General features: G+C 45.8%; 1 protein-coding gene across 1 annotated transcript in view; it reads right to left on the bottom strand.

The window, feature by feature from the left end:
- The window catches only part of PRPF8 (pre-mRNA processing factor 8), a 35,228-nt gene extending 12,128 nt beyond the window's left edge, over positions 1–23,100 (bottom strand). The window contains exons 1-24 of the mRNA XM_080826142.1: positions 23,010–23,100; positions 22,710–22,820; positions 22,059–22,227; positions 20,937–21,101; positions 20,589–20,807; positions 20,249–20,461; positions 20,006–20,131; positions 19,814–19,919; positions 18,676–18,866; positions 18,448–18,567; positions 18,167–18,356; positions 17,925–18,044; positions 17,680–17,814; positions 16,840–16,969; positions 16,252–16,448; positions 15,917–16,123; positions 15,631–15,794; positions 15,352–15,478; positions 15,041–15,233; positions 14,565–14,752; positions 13,959–14,197; positions 13,588–13,734; positions 13,182–13,392; positions 12,870–12,986 (exon numbers count right to left, since the gene is read on the bottom strand). Coding sequence (XP_080682268.1) covers positions 12,870–12,986; positions 13,182–13,392; positions 13,588–13,734; positions 13,959–14,197; positions 14,565–14,752; positions 15,041–15,233; positions 15,352–15,478; positions 15,631–15,794; positions 15,917–16,123; positions 16,252–16,448; positions 16,840–16,969; positions 17,680–17,814; positions 17,925–18,044; positions 18,167–18,356; positions 18,448–18,567; positions 18,676–18,866; positions 19,814–19,919; positions 20,006–20,131; positions 20,249–20,461; positions 20,589–20,807; positions 20,937–21,101; positions 22,059–22,227; positions 22,710–22,809 — 3,774 coding nt within the window. The 5' untranslated portion in view covers positions 22,810–22,820; positions 23,010–23,100. The remainder of the gene's footprint in view (positions 1–12,869; positions 12,987–13,181; positions 13,393–13,587; positions 13,735–13,958; positions 14,198–14,564; positions 14,753–15,040; positions 15,234–15,351; positions 15,479–15,630; positions 15,795–15,916; positions 16,124–16,251; positions 16,449–16,839; positions 16,970–17,679; positions 17,815–17,924; positions 18,045–18,166; positions 18,357–18,447; positions 18,568–18,675; positions 18,867–19,813; positions 19,920–20,005; positions 20,132–20,248; positions 20,462–20,588; positions 20,808–20,936; positions 21,102–22,058; positions 22,228–22,709; positions 22,821–23,009) is intronic.
- Positions 23,101–24,237: the final 1,137 nt, after the last annotated feature.

Raw genomic sequence — 24,237 nt, 5'->3', positions numbered from 1 at the left:
AATACTCTGCCTAGTTCTCAAGGAAGATCTGAGCTCGTCATTGGGAAAGTATATATAAATCAAAACTACAAGATACTATTTAACACCTATAATAATGGCTACTGACAAGTGGCAAGTGTTAAGACTGTGAAGAAAATGGAACACTCTTATACTGCTGGTGGGAATGTGAAATGGTACGATGGCTGAACCACCACCTGACAGCTCCTCAAAAAGTTAAATAGTTACCATATAAACTAGCAATTCTACTACAAAGTATATACCCAAGAGAAATGAAAACTTATGTCCACACAAAAAAGCATACACAAATCTTCACAAGAACATTATTCCTAACAGCCAAAAAGTGGAAGAAAACCAAATGTCCATCAACTGACAAATGGATAAACAAAATGTGGTATATCCATATAAAAGAACATTATTCACAAATGAAAAGGATTCAAGGTACTGATATATGCTACAACACAGATAAATCTTTAAAACATGTTAGGTGAAAGAAATTAGACAGGAGTGCCTGGGTGGCTCAGTCTGTTAAGTGTCTGACTCTTGGTTTCAGTTCAGGTAATGATCTCAGAGGCCTGAGATAGAGCCCTGTGTCGGACTCCATGCTCAGTGGGGAGCCTGAAGATTCTCTCTCCTGGTCTGCCCCCCAACCCCAATCACACACGAATGCTCTCTCTTGCTCTAAAATAAATCTTAAAAAAAAAGAGGGGGGGGACACTAGCCAAGAGAGTCACATATTGCACAATTCCACTTATATGAAATGTCCAGAACAGGCCAAATCATACACACAGAAAGTGGATTCATGGTTGCCAGGAGCTAGACATGGGGGGAACAACAGGGAGTGAAGGACTGCTCATGAGTATAGAGTTTCTTCTTAGGGTGATGAAAATGTTCTAGAATGCTAGAGTGGTAATGGTTGCACAATTTTATGAATATACTGAAAAACACTGAATTGTGTATTTTTAAAGTGTGAATTTAATCTGGAAAAAATCAATTAAGGCAATATAAACACTTAAAAGCAAGTATACTAAGTAATCCAGGGTGGACGGGGGAGAAAAAGGGATGAGAAAAACTACTAAAAATTTAAATAGAGGGAATGAAAACTAATGGGACCACAGAAATTGCCTTCCCACTATAAAGAACTACAAAACTAAGCAAAATACATAAAACAGTATCTTCAGACAACTGACAAATAGGCAACATAGACCATGACCCATGAAGTGAGCCCCATAAATTCCCTACTTCCTACCTACTGGCAGTTTCCCAGCTGCACCATACACATGCAGGGGGATTGGAAACAAAGCCCAACAGTCTCACTGAATTGAAGAGACAGAGATTAGAATTCAGGAGGCCAAGGCAGCTAGAATCTGTCAGGCAGAAGTACTAGAGAGAAGCAAGTTCTCAGAAAGATCTTTGGAGATCCATGAAGGGATTCCCCCTCAAGCTTTTGGCTGAGTACCAACGTATATGCAGTAAAACCCCAACATCTAGAAGAACACCAGAAACTCTTAACTCTAGGAAACTGAGGGGTGCTGGAGTGGAGGTGGGCGGGGGATGAGGCAACTGGGTGATGGGCACTAAGGATGGCACTGATGTGATGAGCACGGGGTGTTACAGGCAACTGATGGTTAATTGAACTCTACACCTGAAACTAACGATGTATTATATGCTAGCTAATTGAATTTAAATGATAATAATAAAAAAGAATGCCACAGATCAGAAAGCTGAACAAGTCCCACAGATCATGAGGTTGCCAACAGTTTTGTGTTCCCACCAACCAGAGCAGAGAGACCGTGTAATACATGGGAACTGGGTAGAGCCCCAAGAAAGTTATCAACCTAGCAATAGAGGTACGTTAGCCCCAGAACAAAGGGTGCTATATATTTTCCACAACCAAGTTTAAAAGCCTTAAATGGACCAAACTAATCCACAAGTTACTGACATAACACAGCTCAATACTCTTTTAAAAAAAGTAACAAAACCTATAAATAATGTAAAACTCAAAATTTCTAGCATGTAACAGAAAATTACCATTCATGCAAAAAAAAAAAATTATAATCAGAAAAAACTCAATCGGGGCGCCTGGGTGGCTCAGTGGGTTAAACCTCTGCCTTTGGCTCAGGTCATGATCCCAGGGTCCTGGGATCGAGCCCCACATCGGGCTCTCTGCTCAGTGGGGGGCCTGCTTCCCTCTCTCTCTCTCTGCCTACTTGTGATCTCTGTCAAATGAATAAATAAAAATCTTTAAAAAAAAAAGAAAAAGAAAAAGAAAAAACTCAATCAATAGAAACAGACCTGACAATAACACAAATAATGAAATTAGTAAGCAAGGACCTTAAAACAGCTACTTAACAAACCTTATAATTATGCTTAAATATATTAAAAAAGACATGAATATAATATGGAGAGAAAAGATAATAAACACAAAGAATGTCTAGAGATAAAAATTACAGTACCTGAAATAAAAAAAAAAATACTCTGATGGAATCAGTAACACTAAAATTGCAAAAGTAAGTAACAGTTTACATTAATAGAAATGACAAAGAAACGCCTGGGTGGCTCAGTGGGTTAATCCTCTGCCTTCGGCTCTGGTCATGATCTCAGGGTCCTGGGACTGAGCCCCACATCGGGCTCTGCTCAGCAGGGAGCCTGCTTCCCCCTCTCTTTCTCTGCCTGCCTCTCTGTCTGCTTGTGATTTCTCTCTGTGTCAAATAAATAAAATCTTAAAAAAAAAACAAAGAAATGAAGACAAAATAAACACTTTTATAGACACACAAAAAGATACAGAATATAGACTGTATTCACTGCCAGTAGACTGTTACTATAAGAAACGTTACAGGAGGGGCGCCTGGGTGGCTCAGTCATTAAGTGTCCATCTTCAGCTCAGGTCATGATTCCAGGGTCCCTGTGATCAAGTACCATGTCAGGCTCGGAAGCTCAGTGGGAAGCCTGCTTGTATTCCCAAATAAATAAAATCTATTTATTTATAAATAGCCACTTAGGTGGCTCAGTCTGTTATGTGGCTGCCTTCAGCTCAGGTCATGATCCCAAGGTCCTGGGATTGAGCCCTGTGCTGGGCTCCTTGCTCAGCAGGGAGATTGCTTCTCCCATCCCAACCTCTCACTCCCTCTCTCTCCCTCTCTCTCAAATAGGTAAAATCTTTCAAAAAACAAAGAGCAGTGGTATCTTCGTGTATATCAGTTACAAAGTCCAGTTCTAACTCTAGCGGTCTCTTCAGGTCCATGACATAGCACTCCACGTGGCACACTCCCTTGGTCGTCACCTGCATGCAGGTTCACTGCTCCCTGGACAAAAGGCTTGTCAGTCTGCGTTTTGCTATCAATGAAATGGCCGCCCATTCCCCTAAGCCTGCTAGTATCTTGGATGAATCCTTGCTGGTTTTCCATCCGCAAGCCAACTACATTTTGCCCAACTTTCAGTTTTGTTCAACAAAACGTCCTGCCTTTTTATACAATTACAACCTGTTATAGGAGTAATTTTGTTTGTCTAAGTATTTTAAAGATTCCAGATTTCAAACTTCAGAACTTCTTCCATGCTCAAAAGCTAAATGTCACGTGGCTTTACGCTATAAGCTTGATGTCTTATTTATTTATTAGAGCCCACACATGTGTGTAGGAGCACAAATGCGGGGGTGGCGGGCACTGGTGAGGCAAGGGGCAGGGCAGCAGCACAGAGAGAAGAGAGACAAGCAAACTTCCTACTGAGTGTGGAGCCTGACGCCGGCCTTGATCCCAGGACCCTGGGTTCATGACCTGAGCTGAAGTCAGACCCGTAGTGGACTGAGCCACCCCGGCACCCCAAAGCTTGAATGTCTTTAATAAAGTGAACTGTGTCTCCGAAACCATTCCAAAAACAAAACAAAACCCTAAAATAAAAAAAGATGGACATGAAAATGGAAATAAACCAATCCACAATTGTAGATGGAGATTTCCAAGACTCTTTTCTCAGTAACTGATAGAAGCAGACAAAACAATCATTAAGGATATAGAAAAACTCGTACAACACATTCAATCTGAGCTGACATTCATAAGACACTGTCCAACAGTAAGATTACAGAGTACATATGAGACAGTCAACAAGACAGACCTTATATGCTAGACCACAGAGCAAGTCTTAAGACATCTGGAAAAACAAAGATCATACAAGGTGTGTTTTCTGACCGTCATGGAATTACACTAGCAACTAATAACAAAAATACCTGGAAAACCCTCAAATATGTTTAAATTAAACAGCATACTTCTAAACAACATATGGATGAAATAAAAACTCTCAAGGGGAATTAGAAAGTATTTTTAAGGGAATGAAAATAAAGACACAACTTATCAAAATTTGAAAGATGCAGCTGAAGCAATGCTTAGAGGAAAATTTACAGCACTGGATGCTTGTATTTAAAAATATTTTAAAAGAAAGATTCAAAATTGATCTAACCTTCACCTTAAACTAGAAAACTAAGAGCAATTCAAACGCAAAGTAAGCAAAGGAAAGATACTCTAAGAGCAGAAAACAGTGAAATAGAAAAGAGAAAAATAAAAGTCAACGAAACCAAAGCTGGTTAAGAATAAGGGGAGGGGCGCCTGGGTGGCTCAGTGGGTTAAAGCCTCTGCCTTTGGCTCGGGTCATGATCTCAGGGTCCTGGGATCGAGCCCCGCATCGGGCTCTCTGCTCAGCGGGGAGCCTGCTTCCCTTCCTCTCTCTCTCTGCCTGCCTCTCTGCCTATTTGTGATCTCTGTCAAATAAAATCTTTAAAAAAAAAAAAAAAAGAATAAGGGGAAAAAAAGGCAAACTACAAAATCCCAAATGATAATCCAAATGGTAATAATCAAGTCTTTAAGGTAAGGAGTATGACTAAAGTGCAAGATCACAATGGCTGGAGTTATCATAGAAATTAGCCTTGAGGGGCGCCTGGGTGGCTCAGTGGGTTAAAGCCGCTGCCTTCGGCTCAGGTCATGATCCCAGCGTCCTGGGATCGAGCTCCGCATGGGGCTCTCTGCTCAGCGGGGAGCCTGCTTCCTCCCTTCTCTCTGCCTGCCTCTCTGCCTACTTGTGATCTGTCTGTCAAATAAATAAATAAAATCTTAAAAAAAAAAAAAAAAAGAAATTAGCCTTGAGCAAATAGCAGTCTTCAGGTAAGCAGGATAGTTCATGCTTAAGATTAACCAACCAAGGCAAGAGACCTGCAGGAAGGATCTGAGGGTGAAGGCAAATAGACTTCAGTAGAACAACTGTGAGGCTTAGTGAGTTCTCTGACTATAGCTGGTTCTTGAACTGCCTGCCAGCTGCATGGTTTTTATCACCCAACACACCAGTTCCACTGCAGTTACCAGGGCTTTATTCCTGGTGGGTAGTAAGTATGAATTCCCAAGTACCACATTCCTTTAAGAAAAGCCAGAGTTGCTGGGGATTCAGGGAAGCAGGAAAGAAAATGCCACTGAATGAGCGACTCCACAGGCTAGGTAACACGGTAATAACTTTACACATGTTACGCTGTTAAGTCTTCAGAAAAGGAACAAATTTGGGGTGCCTGGGTGGCTTAGTTGCTTAAGCATCTGCCTTTGGCTCCAGTCAAGATCCCATGTCCAGGTCCTGGGACAGAGCCCAATGCTGGGCTCCCTGTTCAGCAGGGAGTCTGCTTCTGCCTCTCCCTCTGCCCTTCCCCCTGCTCCTGCACTCTCAAATTATAAAAAAAAAAAAAGGAACAAATTCAACTTCTATAACTTGCCCAACATACCACATGACCCACTTGGAAGGGGATGTAGAAAAATAAAAACTGATGTTAGGATGACAGGATTCTAGGTGTTTTCTTGCTTTTTTTAGTATCTAATAGTAATCAAAAAAACCTAGAACTCTGATACATTAGGTGGCAATTTTTTTTTTCCCACTTAAAAGTAAATGTATGGGGGGGGCGCCTAGGTGACTCAGTGGGTTAAAGCCTCTGCCTTCAGCTCAGGTCATGATCCCAGGGTCTTGGGATCAAGCCCCGCATCGGGCTCTCTGCTCAGCGGGGAGCCTGCTTCCTCCTCTCTCTCTGCCTACTTGTGATCTCTGTCAAATGAATAAATAAAAATAAAAATAAATTTTTAAAAAGTAAATGTATGGGGCGCCTGGGTGACTCAGTGGGTTAAAGCCTCTGCCTTCGGCTCAGGTCATGATCCCAGGGTCCTGGGATCAAGCTCCGCATTGGGTTCTCTGCTCAGCGGGGAGCCTGCTTCCTCCTCTCTCTCTGCCTGCCTCTCTGCCTACTTGTGATCTCTGTCAAATAAATAAATAAATAAATAAATAAATAAATAAATAAATAAATAAAAATAAGAGTAAATGTATGGCTGGACAGGGAGATGAATAGCCAGATAATAGATATATGTCATAATACATTTGTCCAAACCCACAGAACATACACCATCAAGGGTGAACCAGAAGGTAAACTACAGCTTCTGGATGATTATGATGTGTTGGTGTAGGTTTAGCCTTGGTAAAGAAGGTTCCACTCTGGTGAGTGGTGTTGATAATGAGGAAGGCTGTCCATGTGTGGGGGCAGGGAGTATAATGAGAAATCTCTGTCTCTTCCTCTCAATGTTATTTTAAACCTAAAATTGTTCTAAAAATTAAGTCTAAAAATAAATAACGTGAAATAGAAGTCAAAACAAAACCCCAAGGAACACAAATACATCTACTGCCAGGCACAGATGTTCTCTTGAGGTAGGTCGAACTTGTTTTTTCATTTTTTTTTTTAAAGATTTTATTTATTTATTTGACAGACAGAGATCACAAGTAGGCAGAGAGGCAGGCAGAGAGAGAGGGCGAAGCAGGCTCCCCGCCAAGCAGAGAGCCCGATGCGGGGCTCGATCCCAGGACCCTGAGATCATGACCCGAGCCGAAGGTTAAGCCGAGGCTTAACCCACGAAACCATCCAGGCGCCCCTTTTTTCCCATTTTTTTTAAAGATTTTTAAAAAATCATTATTTAGAGAGAGGACGCCTGGATGGCTCAGCCAGTTAAACATCTGCCTTCGGTGCAGGTCATGATCCCAGGGTCACGGGATAGAGCCCCTCACTGGGATCCCTGCTCTGCGGGGAGCCTGCGTCTCCCTCTCCCTCTGCCTGCCCCTCCCCCTGCTGTGTGCACTCTCAAATAAAATAAAATTTTATAAAAACAATATATTTAGGGGCACCTGGGTGGCTCAGTGGGTTAAGCCTCCGCCTTCCGCTCGGGTCATGATCTCACGGTCGTGGGATCATGCCCCACATCGGGCTCTCTGCTCAGCAGGGAGACTGCTTCCCCCTCTCTCTCTGCCTGCTTGTGATCTCTCTCTGTTAAGTAAATAAGTAAAATTAAAATACATACATATATATATAAAGACATTTGTGTGTGTGTGTGTGTGTGTGTGTGTGTGTGTGTGTATATATATATATATTTTTTTTTTTTTAAGAGAAAGACATCAAGAAAGAGCATGAGTGAGGGACTGGGAGGGAGAAGCAGGCTCCCCACCCAGCACAGAGCCCAATGTGGGGCTTGACCCCAGGACCAGATCATGACCTGAGCCAAAGGCAGATGCCTAAGAGACTGAGTTGCCCAGGTGCCCCCACCCAGGCACTCTTGTCCCTCTGGCTTTAGACTTCAAGTCATCTGGACATGCAGAAAGGGATTCCCTGGTGAGGGAAGCAGAGTAGGAAGGCAGGAAATCAAGCAGGAAGGTAGCCACAAGGCCCTTCCCAAACGGAAGCTAAGCAGACTGCACCTTATAAGTCAGACTATCCAAGTCTATTTCTGTTTTCCTTCTGTTATTCCTGGCCCTCACCAAAACGATGCTTAAATGTCCCAGCCTTATTTCATAGCTAGGACCAAAGGGAACGGTCCTGTCTCCAAGCTCCAGCTAATGTGCTGCATATACCTAAAGAATGACGAAAGGATCTAAAGTGGTAGTGGCAGCGATGATTGCAAGCATCCAAGGAGGAAGGACATTTTAGAGGACCTTAAGATTCAGCCACCTCTTACCCTACTGGATCTTTCCCTCTATCAAGATTGCAAGACCAAGAAATTTTATTCCAAGTACTTTGCCTTAACACACCTCAAGAAATAAATCCCTATATTCTATTATCTGATCATAATCCCTGATTCCTCCAATTAATGATGGCAAACCTTTATTAAGCAATTTATTGAATAAAACTTACTATATTAATTCTCACAAAAGCCCCCTGAACTAGATAACACATTCAGTATTCCCATTTTTTTTTAAAAGATTTTATTTATTTATTTGACAGAGATCACAAGCAGGCAGAGAGGCAGGCAGAGAGAGAGAAGGGGCAGCAGGCTCCCTGCCGAGCAGAGAGCCCAATGTGGGGCTCGATCCCAGGACCCTGAGATCATGACCTGAGCTAAAGGCAGAGGCTTTAACCTACTGAGCCACCCAGGCACCCCAGTATTCCCATTTTTTTAAAGGTTTTTTATTTATTTATTTGACAGGGAGAGAAGTCACAAGTAGGCAGAGAGGCAGAGGGGAGGGGGAAGCAGGCTCCCTGCTGAGCGGAGAGCCTGATGCAGGGCTCAATCCCAGGACCCTGAGATCATGACCTGAGCCAAAGGCAGAGGCTTTACCCAAAGAGGCACCCAGATACCCTGTATCCCCATTTTTAAAAAATATCTGAGAGGTGGGGGGAAGAGAGAGAAGCAGTCGACTCCCCACTGAGAGGGGAGCCCTGGCTCGATCTCACAACCCTGAGATCATGACCTGAGCCGAAATCAAGAGTCAGAAGCTTAACTGAGCTACCTAGCTGCCCCTCAGCATCCCCACCCCTTTTTTTTTTGAAAGACCTTATTCACGAGAGAGAGAGAGAGAGACAGACAGACAGACAGACAGACCACAAGCAGAGGGAGAGGGAAAAGCAGACTCCCCACTGAGCTGGGAGCCTGACGCGGGGCTCTATCCCAAAACCTGGAGATCATGACCTGAGCTGAAGGCAGATACTCAACCATCTGAGCCACCCAGGCACCCCTCCCCATTTTTAAAAAAGGTTAAGTAATCTGTAACCCAAGTTGGGGCTCAAATTAACAATCCTGAGATCAAGAGTTGCATGCTCTTCCAACTGAGCCAGCCAGGCACGTCATCATCAGTATCCCCACTTTATGAAAAGAACTAAGGCCCAAAGTGGGTGACATGCCCAAAATCCCAACTAGTTATGTGACAGAGCTATGATCTGAACCTGACTGGACTCCAGAACCTGTCCTTCTAACTGCTTCTAAACCATTTCCCCAACCTCTGACCTCACAGACTCTGACCTCTCAGGTTCTCACCTCTGATGTATCTATCTATTCCTTTGATCCCTACACTTTCTCCCAAGATCTCTGGCCTCGTCTGGTCTCTTCCTACCCACCATGCCCATCCAAACAAATCCAGGATCCCAAAAGAAGCCAGCACTCTGGATTTCCCTGCATCCAATCCCTTACCACTCCACAACAATCCTCCTGTCACTGAGTAGCTAAGTGTTTCTGGGAAGAACTCACACTCAAGAGTTGTCGTCATTTTCCTGAAACCCACCTGGGGCACAGTTTCTTCAATAATCCTATCATTCCCTCACCACCATGCTCAAGTCCAACCCAGGCAAAACTGAAAAATTCAAGATTATAATTTCCCACTCAACTTTATATTCACATCTGTCCAGGCCTCTTTTCTTTTAGGTTCAGAGGATATTTCCCTCTGCCTGTCCTTTACTGTGCCCCCACATTCAACTCTTGGGAACACTGCTCCATCACTTACCACACTGGTCTGCTGCACCCTGAACTGTCCCCTGGCTCCCTAATGGGAACATCCTCAAGCCAATCCCATTCAAAAATAGTGCCTTGGCTTAGATCTCCCTCTAGGTGGCGTATTATGTCCTTCTTCCTTTTACTCCAGCTCTGGCAAGTTGCCGGTCCTTGCTGTCTCCACTCCCTTATTTCCCATAAAGCCTCACCCACTGCAGTCTGGCTTCACTCCCCACTATTTCTGAAACAGCTTTTGCTAAGGTCACCAATGACGTCCTGACCGCCAAATCCAATGGATACTTTTCAGGCCTTATCTAACTAAAACACTCTTAGGCAACTGACACCCTTAAATGCCCGTCCCAATTCCTGACATCCTTGGCTCTGATGAGCCGGCACTCTCCCAATCTGGCCACACTGCTGCTCAGTGTTTCTTATGGTTCCAAATTCATCCTTCTGCTTTTCTTTCCTTACACCTGACCTAGACAATCTTGCTTACTCTTGAACTTTAAACCACCACCTTCGACAGACTCCTAAATCTACATCTTCCACCTAGACATCTCTTTCAAGCTTCAGACTGCAAAATATCTCCATTTGGACATCCTATAGGAGCCCTGAAATTACCCCTCACTGCTCTTTCTCACCTCATTTCTCCCTCAAAAACTTAAAGTCCAAAGTATTTTTCAGCAAATCTAAGAGACTATCAATTTAAGGTGGGAAACACACACACACATGCATATATACTTACCTTGGAACAGAAGAAAAAGGATATTATAAATGCCTGCCAGACACCTCCATCTGGATGTTCCCAGGAACCTCAAACTTGTTACATCCTCAACTAAATCTATTTATCTTCCCTCCTAAACCTGCTCTTCTTCCTGTACTCTTTCAGTTGGTAGTGCCAATATCTACCTAGTCAGCCATGCCCAAAACTGTTACTTTCCTTTCCCTCTGGCATTCCACCAAAATGAGGCTCTGCTGACTTTACCTGCTAACTACTTAACAGATCTGCTCCTGTCCCCTCACTGTTGTCATCACTGTCATTGGTAATTCAGAACCTCCAAACCCCAAACCTGATTTTCTACCCCATCCCAAACTCATCCTCCTCACAGCTGCAAGAAGAATCAGACCTAACACAGCAATCTGGAAAAGTTGCTCTTACACCTAAGACCCTCACAGGATTTTTTTTTTTAAGATTTTATTTATTTGACAGACACAGATCACAAATAGGCAGAGAGGCAGGCAGAGAGAGAGAGGAGGAAGCAGGCTCCCCGTTGAGCAGAGAGCCAGATGCGGGGCTCGATCCTAGGACCCTGGGATCAGGACCTGAGCCAAAGGCAGAGGCTTAACCCACTGAGCCACCCAGGCACCCCCCTCACAGGATTCTTAACAGGGCATGTAATACCCTCCAGGATCTGGCTCTTGCTTATCTATCCTGCCCCTGTATCCCAACAGTCCCAACTCCACAACCATACCCCAATAAATCTGAGCCTTGTATAGCCCCACACATATCATGCTAGTTACCTCTTCAGGCATAAGGCTGAAGGAATGCCCTCCCTCACCTGCCTCATCACATTACTTCTTCCAGGAAGCTTTTCCTCTCCCTCTCCCAGACTGGGCTAGAAACATTAACCTAAGTCTTCTCAAAGATTCCCAAATAATACAATAGCTCTATAAACACTACATCCTTTTATAGTTCTCCTGTCCATGGATGTGTCTCTCCAACTAGGCAGGCCAACTCAACAAAAGCAGAGACTCTATCTTATGTGTAGTGTGCAGAGCCTTCAACACAGTAGTTATCAACAAACGCCAATGGAATGAATGAGTTACATAATTCCTAATATCTGGCCCTTGGAGAAAATAAACCAACCTAAAAAGATAGTTTTCTCTTCTACTAAACCCCCCAAAAAAACCTGAGAAATTTTAAGTAAGAAATACTAAGACAGGGGTGCCTGGGTGGCTCAGTCTTTAAGCGTCTGCCTTCAGCTCGTGTCGTGATCCCAGGGTCCGGGATCAAGCTCCGCATCGGGCTCCCTGATCGGCAGGGAGCCTGCTTCTCCCCCTCCCACTTCCCCTGCTTGTGTTCCCTCGCTCACTGTGTCTCTGTCATATAAATAAATAAAATCTTGGAAAAGAAAAAAAAAAAAAAGAAATACTAAGATAATGGGCTCCTGAATGACTCAGTTTGAAGAGCATGCGACTCTTGATGTTGAGGTCATAAGTTTAAGCCACAAGTTAGGTGTAGATACTACTTAAAAGAAAACAAACAAAAAACCTAAGAAAATGCATCCTTAACTAAAAGCATTGTTTGGAGCACAACCTAATTAGAACCTAGCACTTCCCTCTCTTTTTGGCATTATGGGCACCATTATGGCAGCATGGAAAGACAGCAAGAAGAGCAAGGTGGCTTTTTTTTTTAAGAATATATGGTTATTTTTTAAAAAGATTTTTGTTTATTGGGGAGAGGGAAAGAGAGGGAGAGAGAGCACGAAAGAGCGAGAGCGCATGAGAGGGGAGAGGGTCAGAGGGGAGAAGGAGACCCCCACCGAGCATGGAGCCTGATGTGGGACTCGATCACAGGGCTCTGGGATCATGACCTGAGCTGAAGGCAGTCGCTTAATGACTGAGCCACCCAGGTGCCCGCAAGGTGGCTTTTTAAACCTTACATAGACTTAAGTATACACAGTTAACAAATCCCCAAATTACTCTTTCAATTCCAGCCTTCAGCTGGGCCTTCGGAAGCAACTGAAAGGGAGAATAAACACTGAGATAGCTAGTTATGCTTGCTTTTTAACATACACACAGTTATTGGTTAAAAGACAAACTATGTGAATAAACGATAAGCCTCTGGTAAGATGAGAAAAATGAAAATTTTGTTCAAATTAAAGAACCAAACTTCTGTTGTTAATTTAGAGTCATCACAACTACACAGAACTAGGCTGCATATTCCCTACAGGGCATTCTCAGAAAGTACCTGAGCTATCTGACATTCTAAGCTGCTATACCATAAACATGGAAACGGGTACACTGAGAAAAGCTGGGAACAAGAACCAACCAGGGGAAGAGATGAAAGGGACTGGAGATGGACAGGGAACATGAGGCAAAGTAGGCCTTATATACCTTGGTGAAGGTGGTGGAGCCAGAGGCCATCAGAATTTGACGCACACGGTTGTGGAAGCGCTGCATTGACTCATCATCCACACGCAAGAAACACTGAGCTGTCCGCTCCTTAGTAACCTAAACCATATGGTCAAGGTTAGTTTGTCTCTGATACTGCCACAGAACCAAGGCCCAACTTGGCCCCCGCCCCCCTACTAAACTCTATCCACCCAACAAGGCTCAATTGATAATAAAAAGGTGTGGTGTTCCTCACCCCCGTGCAGCCCAGAGGTACAGTGGTAATGCTGCTCCAAGCCCCTTTCCAGACCGTACCTCATTCTGTAGGTTCCAGACCCCATCCTTGTGGGTGAACTCCTCATAGCTGGTGCGGCATTTAGGTAGGATGCGGCACTCAAAGCCACACATGTTGAACAGTAGGTTGGGGTTGTCCTTACTGTACACAGACACGAAGCTGTTCTCCCACTGAACTGTAGTCACTGACCGTGGCAGACGGTTCTTGATGTCCCAGAACACTGCCCGACCCCTGCTCACAGGGAACATACGGTCACGTGAGTCTCCTGGAACTTGAAGGAACCTCCCTCAGAAGGCCAGACTCACAAATATTCTAGAGAATACACACCTCCCACCCAGGACACAACCTCATAAATTTCCTCTAACTGTTCTCTGGGTCCCTCAGGCTGATGTCCTTCCAGCTCCCGCAGCCCCAACTTAGACTCACAAGTTGACATCATGCTTCATGAGGCGCATGCGGGCATCTCGGGGCCAGCACTTCTTGTTATTATAGCCAACGATATTTTCGTTGTTGGGGTCAGGATGCTCTGTCAGGTAACGCTGGATCAGGTCCCGAGCCTCATCTGCTGTGAACCTGTACCAGGCAAGACGCAGTGCTGAGACTGATACAACCTGGGACCCATGAGCCCTATGGCTCTGCAGATGAAGCCCACCTCCAACCCCCACCCGATGCACAGGACTTCATTCCATTTTAAAGCCTCAACCCACCATAATTCAACTAAGTCATAAGAGCTACGTCCAGAGGCTGGGCATATGCCTCAGTGCCCTTCAAGGATACAAATCCAGGCAAGCCCTCACCTAAAGAAAATGTGGATACGATCGATGTATCTGCAGAAGAGACGGATGGGGTGGGCAGCCTCCGTGGCTATGTCCTGGAAACTGAGAAAGTCATTTGGCATCTGAGGGGGCCCAGCCATCTCACTGGCCCGGTGCAGTCCCAGCACCAGCAAATCCATCACCAAGCCGTAGTACTGCACGATGAATGAGGCAAACTGCAGGCCTCTAATGATCCCGTAGGAATTAGTATGGTTCATGTCCTAGAAAGAAAGATTTATAACTCTGAACAATTCTTTTTTTTTTTTATTAATTTATTTGACAAACACAGATCACAAGTAGACACAGAGGCAGGCAGAAGGGGGGGGGAGGGGGAGCAGGCTCCCCACCAAGCAGAGAGCCTGATGTGGGACTCGATCCCAGAACCCTGGGATCATGACCCGAGCCAAAGGCAAAGGCTCAACCACTGAGACACCCAGGTGCCCCCAACTCTGAACAATTCTAAACTCATGGCCAAGTCTCAGGCCTCTTTGGGGCCCAACCTCCTTGGTCCTCCCCTCAGCAAATCCTACCTTAGAGAGCCAGACACACCCCTCCCCAATTCCTTGATACCCCGTCCCCAAGACACACCTTATAGTTGATGACAACGTTGTTCTTGGCTGTCATGTAGTCAGCTATGTTGTGGTCTACGATGAGTCGCAGCAGTCTGTTAAGCAGGGTCAAGTCGATCTTTTCATACATCTTCTCAAAGCGAGATTCCAGCATGACATTGCACTCACCCTCACTTGTCTCCCACACATCCTGCAGATTATTGATGCCTGAGGAGTAGGCAAGACAGGTCTCCAGCAAGTTAGAAATTCCCTTCCAAGGCTAGTGCCTGCAGTCCCTATCACAATCCATAACCTCGTCCCACTCCACTCATTCACCTGGACTTCTAAGAGTGTCAGCTTTGCTTGATTTAAAATCAATGCTATTTCCCTGGCACTATGCAGCAAGAGAATAAACGAATTATACAGCCTGGATGAGAATTTTGATGCAGAACTCAATTCACTTCAAATTAACCCAATTCACCGCAATCCCCAAGGACAAAGCCAGAAAAGCATTACCTTGGCACCACTTGTAAACAAGCAGAGGAGGTGGTTCTGTGTCAGCAGGCTTGATCCAGGGCGGGAAAAGACGGCGCTTGTCAGCTTCATACCAAAGGTACTGATCTAGGTAGGCATCAGTGATCTTCTCCAGCGGCTCCACGTCATATACCGGCACCAGGTGGCTATAGAGATCCATGAACTCAATGCCCACCTGCGGGACAGGGAAGCTGGCTTACTCAGATCCACCAATCACCTGAGGCAACCCACTACCCTGGGTGCCATGAATGAATAGTACAGCCAACAGCACACTTTGGGGCCAGCTTACTCACTTCTTTAAAGGCTCTCTGTGTGAGGAGGTGACGCTTGATGCGGGACAACGCCTCGTGGGGGTTGTCATAGGCTTGTTCGATCAGACCTAGCTCCTCCCTCTGAGACTGGTTTAACCGAGACTTCACACTGACAAGGAAACAGGAAAGATGAATGGGAAAACAAGAGGAAGCCAAACCCAGAAAGGACTGAGGCTAAACATCCTTCCTTTGGGCTCTGACAATGACGCTAATCTCCCTGCTCTCACCTTCCCGAAGGAATCCACCTACTCTACCCCTCACCTGTAAGCTTCCTTGAGCCGCTCCAAGGCCAAGATGAGCAACTTGGTGTCATGCTTATAGGAGAGTGGGGGGAATGGGATGGGTGAGAACCTCCGGCTCTCCAACCAATGCACAGTGGTGGTATACACTGCCACTGCTTCCTCTGCTGTGATGTATGGCCCATCCTGTGAAACAGACATGATAATCAGCCTCCCACCATGGCCTAATCCCTATGGACAAGGCATGGTCCCAACTCTGCAATCTATCCCTCTGCCCACTCCCCACAGCCTAGCCTAAGCTGCCTAACCTTCAGGTAGTTGTGCTGTCGCTCCTGTTCTGCCTTCAGATAGAGCCGAGTGAGGCGGCCCAGGTTCTTTTTGCAAACAGTCTTGTCCACAGTGGCTCCGCGGCGGATTCGTTCTCGGTTGTAGTGGGCAGTGTTGGTCCACCAATCAGCCTTGGCCTTCACGTATCGAAGGATCATATTCTCTATAGGTGTTGGCAGCCCAGGTACCTGAAAGTACAAAAGGCACAATGAAAAAGTGATAGCAACCACACAGCTCCCAAAGGGAGCCCAGGAGTAGCAATCCCACCCCCAGGAAGATGATGTCCATGCCTCCCCCAAGTTAAGGTGACACCAACCTTCCAGGGAATGTTAGCTTTCCAGCAGCGCCAGGCTTCACTGAGGTGCTGCAGGATCGTCCGGGCCTTATTCTGTTTGATTCCCTCAGGCATCATGTCCAGAATGTCATGCATCACAGCTGCCCGAAGCTCAAGGTCAAAATGCGACTCCACTCGCTGCTTTGTAACAGTCTTTGCCACCCCCTTAGAGTGTCGACCTAGGAGTAAAATTGATTAAAAGCAAGATTCCTTGCTTTTAATCGGTCTCTACCATCACGCACCCTCATCAACCACGGTTACACTGAAATCAGAAAGTATAAACAGTGTCCACACACCTGACACATGCAAAAAAGACAAGCTATCTCAAGACATTCACAACTATGCTTCCGAGAAATTTCCATCCTACAAATGCAAAATGTCCTCAAGGCCCCAGAAAGAAGCCCAAGAAACCAAATACTAGGTCAGAATCACTGGAGAATGGGACCTCTTAGAGGCAATCGAGCAGGAAGGGATTCTCAGTCTCAAACATGGGAAGAGGACAGAAAGGGAACATACGATCTACCTGTGAAGCGATAATAAAACACAAGTGGGACACAGAAAACCACTCACCTTCGAACTGTCGGGCCAGGAGGTTGCCCAGCCACCGCTCCAGCAAAGGGGTGATGCCACGCATGAAAAACAGCCAGACCCGCCAGCCAGCAGCCCAGAAGCCACAGCCAGGGCCCTTCCCTACAGGGCCCTATGGTCCCAAGCAGAAATCAAGAACATAAGTTAGCAATTCATTTACAGAACCATAGGAAACCACACACAGGTGGGATCAAGAGGAACACATCTTAGACAACAGAGTGAAAAAGGGGCAAACTCTGGGACCTCAACATCTGAAATGTAGTAAATGAAAAATTCTAAGGCAAAAACCAGTAACTCAGATTCTCTCTTTAAAGGCAGCTTTTGGGATGCCTGAGTGGCTCAATCAGTTAAGCATCTGAATGCGGCTAAGGTCATAATTCCAGGATCCTGGGATTGATTTCCGCATCAGGCTCCCAGCTCACAGAGAGTCTGCTTCTCCCTCTGCCTGCCACTCCCCCTGCTTGCACACACATACTCACTCTGTGGCAAAAAAATAAAAATCTTTAAAAAAGGGGGAAAAAAAAAGACAGCTTTGAGGGAAATGTTGTAATTCATAAGGTGAAGGCAGATAATAATACACTTAGAGCCTCTAACTCAGTCCCAGTTAAAAATCCTGACTAGACCTAAAAATTAAACTGGATCTGAAACCCAGGGTCCTGAGATGGAGCCCTGCATCAGGCTCCGCCCTGACTGTGAAGCCTGCTTAAGATTCTCTCCCTGTCCCACTACCCCACTACCCCATCCCCCCACTGTCTGCCATAAGTGAATGAATGGATAAAGGAACTTGATGGAGAAAGTGGGAGTACGAGGGCAAGGTCCCACCGTGTTGAAGCGGTAATAGATGAGATGCTTCAGGTCCTTGCACATGCGAATCTGCCGCATCAGCTTGTATTTGTACCGGTACATGCCCGTCAGCTGCCCCACGTGAGCAAAGATATACTGCAAGCCATCTGCCAGCTGCAACACAACGACCCCATCGGGCTTTAAGCTAGAGCCAGCTCCACGGTTAGCTAAGGCTTCTTTCAGCTTCCCTACCAGGGTCAGGGATCAGGGCTACCTGGCCTCACCTGGAAGGCATCCACATTGCCCAATCGATACTGCACGTGACTATCCACCACCAGCTTAGTTAAACGCAGAACTTCTCGACACAGATGGAAAGCATTTCCGAAACGAGATTTCTTTCTTTCCTGGAGAAGGTGCCAGGAATAGAAAAAACATCAATTAGCAATGGTCCCCACTGGAGGGACACCTTCGAAAGAGCAAAACCAGTCCACCCCTCAAGAAGACCCCTGAGACACAATGCACACACCTTGGTGGTGAGGGTCTTGACAGGTTTAAGGTTGAAGTTGTAATCCAGGTGCAGATAGTTAAGGTTTTTCCGGTGAATGAGAAGGTTGAGCATGTTGTAGCCCTGGCGGCACACCTGCAGCCCCACCTCCACCCAGTCCAGCTTCGTGGACTGGAAGAATTTGGTGGCTTTGAAGGAGCGAAACAGGTACCTGGAGTGGAAATAAACAGGAGAGGAAGAGTTAGCTTCCTGGTTAACTCTGGAACGAAAGAAGTCCGGGCAATGACCCTCAGGCACCCTACCTCTTCTTTTGGGCTTTAGGGGGCCGGTGCTTCAGGGCGTTCAGCACATAGTACTTCAGCAGTTTCTGGTAGGAGACTCTCACTTTCACAGGCTGTCCAGCAGGACAATGCTCCCGATACCTGGGAAAAACAAGCCAACCAGAGCTAGCCTGTGGGAAAGGCTGCATGGCTACCCAGTTGGGATCTTTTCACCTATACATCTACTACCATCCCCCCAGGCAGTCTTACCAGTTCTTGACAAGGGGGATGTCCAGGGCGCGGCGGGTGCGACCAGAGCGTAAGTTGAAAGGCCGTGGGGCCCAGAGCAGAGCAATACCATTGGCTGTATTGTCTGTGTAGAGGGGTGTGTCCTTCAGGAAGGGCTCCACAAACTCTGGGAGCTCAAACTCCTCATCATCATCAGGCAACGGTTCCTGGCTCTGAAAGAAGAACCCCCAAGGGTTCAGCTCCCATTGAACTGGGCAGAGAGTTGGGATGAGAGGGAAACTCTCTGGGGCCAAGCACAGTGGCTCCATCTACCATGGAAACTACACTGCCAGACAAGAGTGACTGCTAATGGTATGGGGATTTCTGGGACGATGAAAAGGTTCGAAAATTGCCTATGGGAATGGCTGAACTACTTCATGAACAAACTAAAAACCACTGAATTGTACACTTCAAATGAGTGAGTTTTATGTGTATATGAACTATATTTCAATAAATGGACTGGAAGAAACCCAAAATGCAAACAGACCAGAATATACTACATATAATGTCCCAATCACAGAAACCCAGATTATACCAATAACTTAGTTTGAGCCAAATGATGAACTGTCAAATTAGCTTAAAGCTCAAGGGGATTGGGACGCCTGCGTGGCTCAGTCATTAAGCATCTGCTTTCGCCTCAGGTCATGATCCCAGGGTCCTGGGATCAAGCCCTGCATCAGGCTCCCTGCTTGGCGGGAAGCCTGCTTCTCCCTCTCCCACTCCCTCTACTTGTGTTCCCTCTCTTGCTGTGTCTCTGTCAAATAAATAAATAAAATCTTAAATAAAAACTCAAGGGGAACACTAAACAGGATGACAAAAATGTCTCCCTTAGCTGAATTTTTATCTAGTAACACTTCAGCCACAGTCAGGCAATTTCTCTTCAAAGTACTAAGGCCAGGGGTGCCTGGGTGGCTCAGTGGGTTAAAGCCTCTGCTTTTGGCTCAGGTCATGATCCCAGGGATCCTGGGATCGAGTCCCACATCAGGTTCCTCTCCCATCAGGGACATGCTTCCCCTGCTTCTGCTCTGTCTCTGACAAATAAATAAATAAAGTATTTTTTAAAAATCTTAAAAAAAAAAAAAAAAAAGAACTACTAAGGTCAAACATTCCCTCTTCTCACCTTGACGGAGTGCCTGTGAGAAATTGGGTTGATCAAAGGATCAAAGTAGAAAGCTGGGAGATCAGGATCCTCAGTTTTGATGAACACAACATTAGGAGTGTGGTACCTAAAACGAAAGAAGAGTAAGCAAGCTCAGGTTCTCCGGCCCTGGCCCAACTCTCTCTTTTCCCCCACCTTTGCTTCAGCTCTCACCAGGTGAGGTGGACATGGTGTGGAAGGTTGTTGTACAGGTAAGGAAAAGCAATCTTGTATTCAGTGCGAATAGGCTGCCGGATGATGATCTTGTTAATATCGTTGAATTCATTCCAATCTTCATCCCTAGGGCACAAAATAAAAGATGAGCAGACTAGCTGGGGGATCTGGAAACTACAACAGGATCAAGATTAGATTTTATTCAACCCAAGGTGCCTATAATCCCTAGTATCTCCAACTTACTGGAGATTGATGTCTCGAACAAGAGGTTCAAATTTGGGGCCTCCAGGAATAGCCATATTGAGTGCTTTGGAGGTAAAGAAGGCCTTCAGATCAAACAGATAGAAGTAGTTGTCATCTACCAAGTCTGTCAGGAGCTGATTGGCCAGGCGGTAGAGAGTAGACATCATGGGCAGTGTGAACTGCCAGCGCTGGTAAGTAGAGCCATTCACATACCTAGGAAAAAAACAAAGGCCTATGTCAGGAAGAATACCTAGCCAAGCCATTCTACCTATTGCGCACCCAGGACTCCTTCTGGATTTTCAAAAGTCTCACAGGAACAGAAACTCCAACCACCACTCACTTCCGGCTGTCCCTCAATGGCTGGTGGTCATAGAACCAGTCCAACACAGGGGCATCCTCCTCAGGGTCCAGCTCTAGCTGAATGGCCTCCAGTGGTTCAACATCTAGGATGTTGTCAGCATAGTCCAAAGGTGGCTCCTCATCATCAAAAGGGGGGAAACGCATCCTCTTGAAATGCCTCCTGTCTCTTTTTTCTCGACGCATCATAATCCACATTGACCTAAAAGTCAGTAATGTCACACTATGGTTTCCACCCACTGCCCCCAACCATCAGAGCCGCTGCTGCCACCACCACCACCACGACTACCATCACCAGTACCACCAACAACCATATTCCAGCCCTTCGTACCCCCACTGAGAGATGTAGACAGGTTCAATGACCCAGGGAATCTCATTGACAAAAGAAATGGCTCCAGTGATGTGGTACAGCACAGGCACATCCCGAATCTGCTCCCAAGGCATAGGCATGTTCTCCAGGAGTTTGAGGACTGCATGGGGCATGTACTTGAGGGCACTGCAACATCAGTGAGATAGAGGATATAAATGACAAGGTGTTCTGCTACCTGTACTGCAGAGAAGCCACATGGTTATCACAGTACAGCATTCCACAGAAAGCTTGCCTTACAGTCCAAACTCTCAAACGTAGCACACAGGCCCTCCCTGACCAAGAACCCTGTTCCCCTGCCTCCAATTGTGCCACTCTTGCTCTTAAACTTCACAGTCCACAATATTGGGTTTCTGTCCCTTTATATCAATAGGTGTCCCTTTAAAAACAGCTTTTGGACTATTTACTCTCTGTAACTTCCCATAAATAATAAAATACTTCTCATATTTTATCGTAACCATCTTTCTCACGTCTGTCATGCCACTAAACCATAAGATCCAGAAAGGCCATTATTTTCTATTTGTTGCTCTATCCCTAGCCCCTAGCACAGTTCTCAAAAAACATTGTTTTTATAAATAAACAAAACATCTATAGCTATCTTTTTTTAAATAGCTTCTCAGACCAGTTTATTAAGTGGCTAAGATTTTTACATCCAAATGGAAAAGAGATTTGTTAAGGCACTTATACCTGTATTCACTCAGCTTGGGGCCACAGAAAAACAAGAGTATAGAAGCCTCAGGAGTTAAGTATCCTGAACCTCAGAATTCTGCTCACTGAGGAGTTACAGATAACAAGAATGTAGTGTCCTCTTACGGATTTCAACCCAAAGATAGGGACATCTTATCATAGCTTCAACAAGATAAATCAGTACCAGGTCAAGAAAAAAAAATTAGGGCAATCAAGAGAATAACTGAATATCTAGAAATATCACAGAATCCTAGTTTCTTCTCTTCTCCTCTAACTACCAAGATGGGCTGTCACAGAGGATTCTTGTCGCAAAATGATAGAGCAGCTATCCAGGATAGCAACCTATGGGGCAAGGAAAAGGGACAAGGGCCATACTCCAAATTCCAAGAGATTCCTTACCCCAAGTAGACCCTTTTGTCATGACGAAACTTCCTGTTGGTCATGTCTCCATGGTCTCGAATGATCTTCCTAACATGTTCTGGAGGCATGTCTTCCTTCTGAGCATCCACAAATCCAAACTTCCGTTTTTCCGCATAGCGCTTGGCCTGTAATTGCTGCCATTTTCGGGCTACAAAGACACCTCAGTTTAAACAACTGCACACCCTTACCCTAATCATCCCCACGTCTCACCCCAGGGTAAGTCCCTGTCAGGATGCAGGAGTTAGGGGTGGGCATAACAGGAGCACTCCTTGACAATTCTCTTATCTCACTCTGCTTTACTTTTTCCTTTATCACATTTATGCAATTTTGTTAACAGATTCTTAAGTTTTTTATTGTCTACCTCCCTCATTGCAACTCCACCCATCAGGGCAGGTTTTTTGTTTTCTTTTTTCCATTGCAATTGTGTCCCCATAGCCTGGATCAGTGGCTGCAAGTAACAGACACCTTTAAACACTTAATTAGATGAGAAAATAAATGGGGCTATAAGTGAGCGGGCAGCTAATGCTCTGAATCTTGCCAAAACCGGGAAAGGCAAACCCGCTGCGCGCAGGCGCACACCCGCCCTAAGCCTCGGGGCCCGCAGGCGCCGCTCCCGCACGCGTTCTTCACCTTTCTCTTGCAGCTTCTCCTCCGACATGTAATCTGGCAATGGCGCTAGAGGGCCGGGCACCGGGTTACCCGGCCCCCGGTAAGGAAATACTCCGGCCATTCCCGGAGAATCTAGGAGACAGAGAAAGAAAAAATGTAACGAACAATAGGGCCCGAGCCCAGCAGGAACACATCGACACCCCCGGCCTCCAATCCTGCTTTGCTCAGAGTTCTCCCAGCCCGGCCCATCCCAACCTTCCGGTTATCCAGCCCGACCCCATCACGCCTCCTGCAGCCCAGCCCTTAAAGCCCGCAACGCACCCCCACAGGCCCTCTCACAGACCGCCGCTTTCTTCGCAACGCAATGGCGGCAGACCTACGTCCGCTCCGCGTTCCCAACTCCGGGAAGTACGCAACTCTCGTTCAGCAGCTCACCCAATAGGAGCCCGTGTGCTCAGACGGATTAGAGAGCTCACCAATCAGACTTGCAGATAGGGCCAGAGGGGGCGGGCCCATAGGCGGAAAGCTAAGAACGCAAGAAGGTGGGGTCCGGGACCGCAAGCCCCGCCTGCCGCCTTTTTCAGGTTTCCTTGGGGTCCGACAGTAGGTGGACCTCGCCTTACCGTCCGCGATTGGGAGCCATGGGACTATCACAGACCTTATTTTTGAAAAATAAATTTGTTAACATCTGCATTTTACGCTGTGTCTAGTTTCGTAAATGTACCCTTGATGTCGGCTAGCTCCGAATCCTTCAGTCCTTTGTTTGTTCGTACATTGATTTATTAAGCCCTTGTTTATTGAGTGCCCAGTATGTGTCAGAGGTTGGAAATGCAACAGGGGAAAAAGCCAAACCTCATGGAGCTCATAGGGAGCGGGGAAGTCAAGCAACCCAGGATCTTATAATGCAATGTGATGGGAGTTAGAGGCAGGGCATTTAACCCTGCCCGAGAAGTCAAAGAGTTAGACAATGAACCCAGAATAATAAAGAAGCCTTGCGGAACAACATTGCTTGGTGTCTTTACCACTCCCCTTCCATTTCTTCTCTTCTCTCTCTGGCAATGATTGCATTATGGAGTATATAGTGGACACCTTATAAATGCTCCTTGTTTTCCTCAGGCTCTGCCCATGTCTTGCTGCCTGAATTGTGTCGCATCTCCTGCCACCCTTGTTTCACTTCCTATCTCTCTTACTCCTTCCTAACACTTTAAATCTGCCTTGGTCAACAGGTAAGTTTGTTTGAATTCACAAAATTTACTGTGGAGGATGCCAAGGAATTGCAACGGATACAATCTCCTAATCTGGTTTATAATTTAGGACTCAAAGGTAAAATAATTAGAGAAGAATGCAAAGGAGAGTTCAGGCAAGAGCTGACTGGTGCAGAGATTCACACAGGTCACAGAAGGGAGAGGAGCATTGGTAAAGATTTGATGGAAATGGGTGGATGTGAAGATTTGATGGAATAAAGAAAGAGGAAGGAAAAAAGAATCCCAAGTGATAGAAGCTGCTAAGAGTTGGAGTTTAGAAAGAGGAATCAATATGGCATGCTCTG

The sequence above is a fragment of the Martes martes genome (assembly GCF_963455335.1).
Source record: "Martes martes genome assembly, chromosome: 16".
NCBI lineage: Eukaryota > Metazoa > Chordata > Mammalia > Carnivora > Mustelidae > Martes > Martes martes.
The sequence above is the reverse complement of the archived record's forward strand: the minus strand, read 5'-3'. Positions and strand labels throughout refer to the sequence as shown.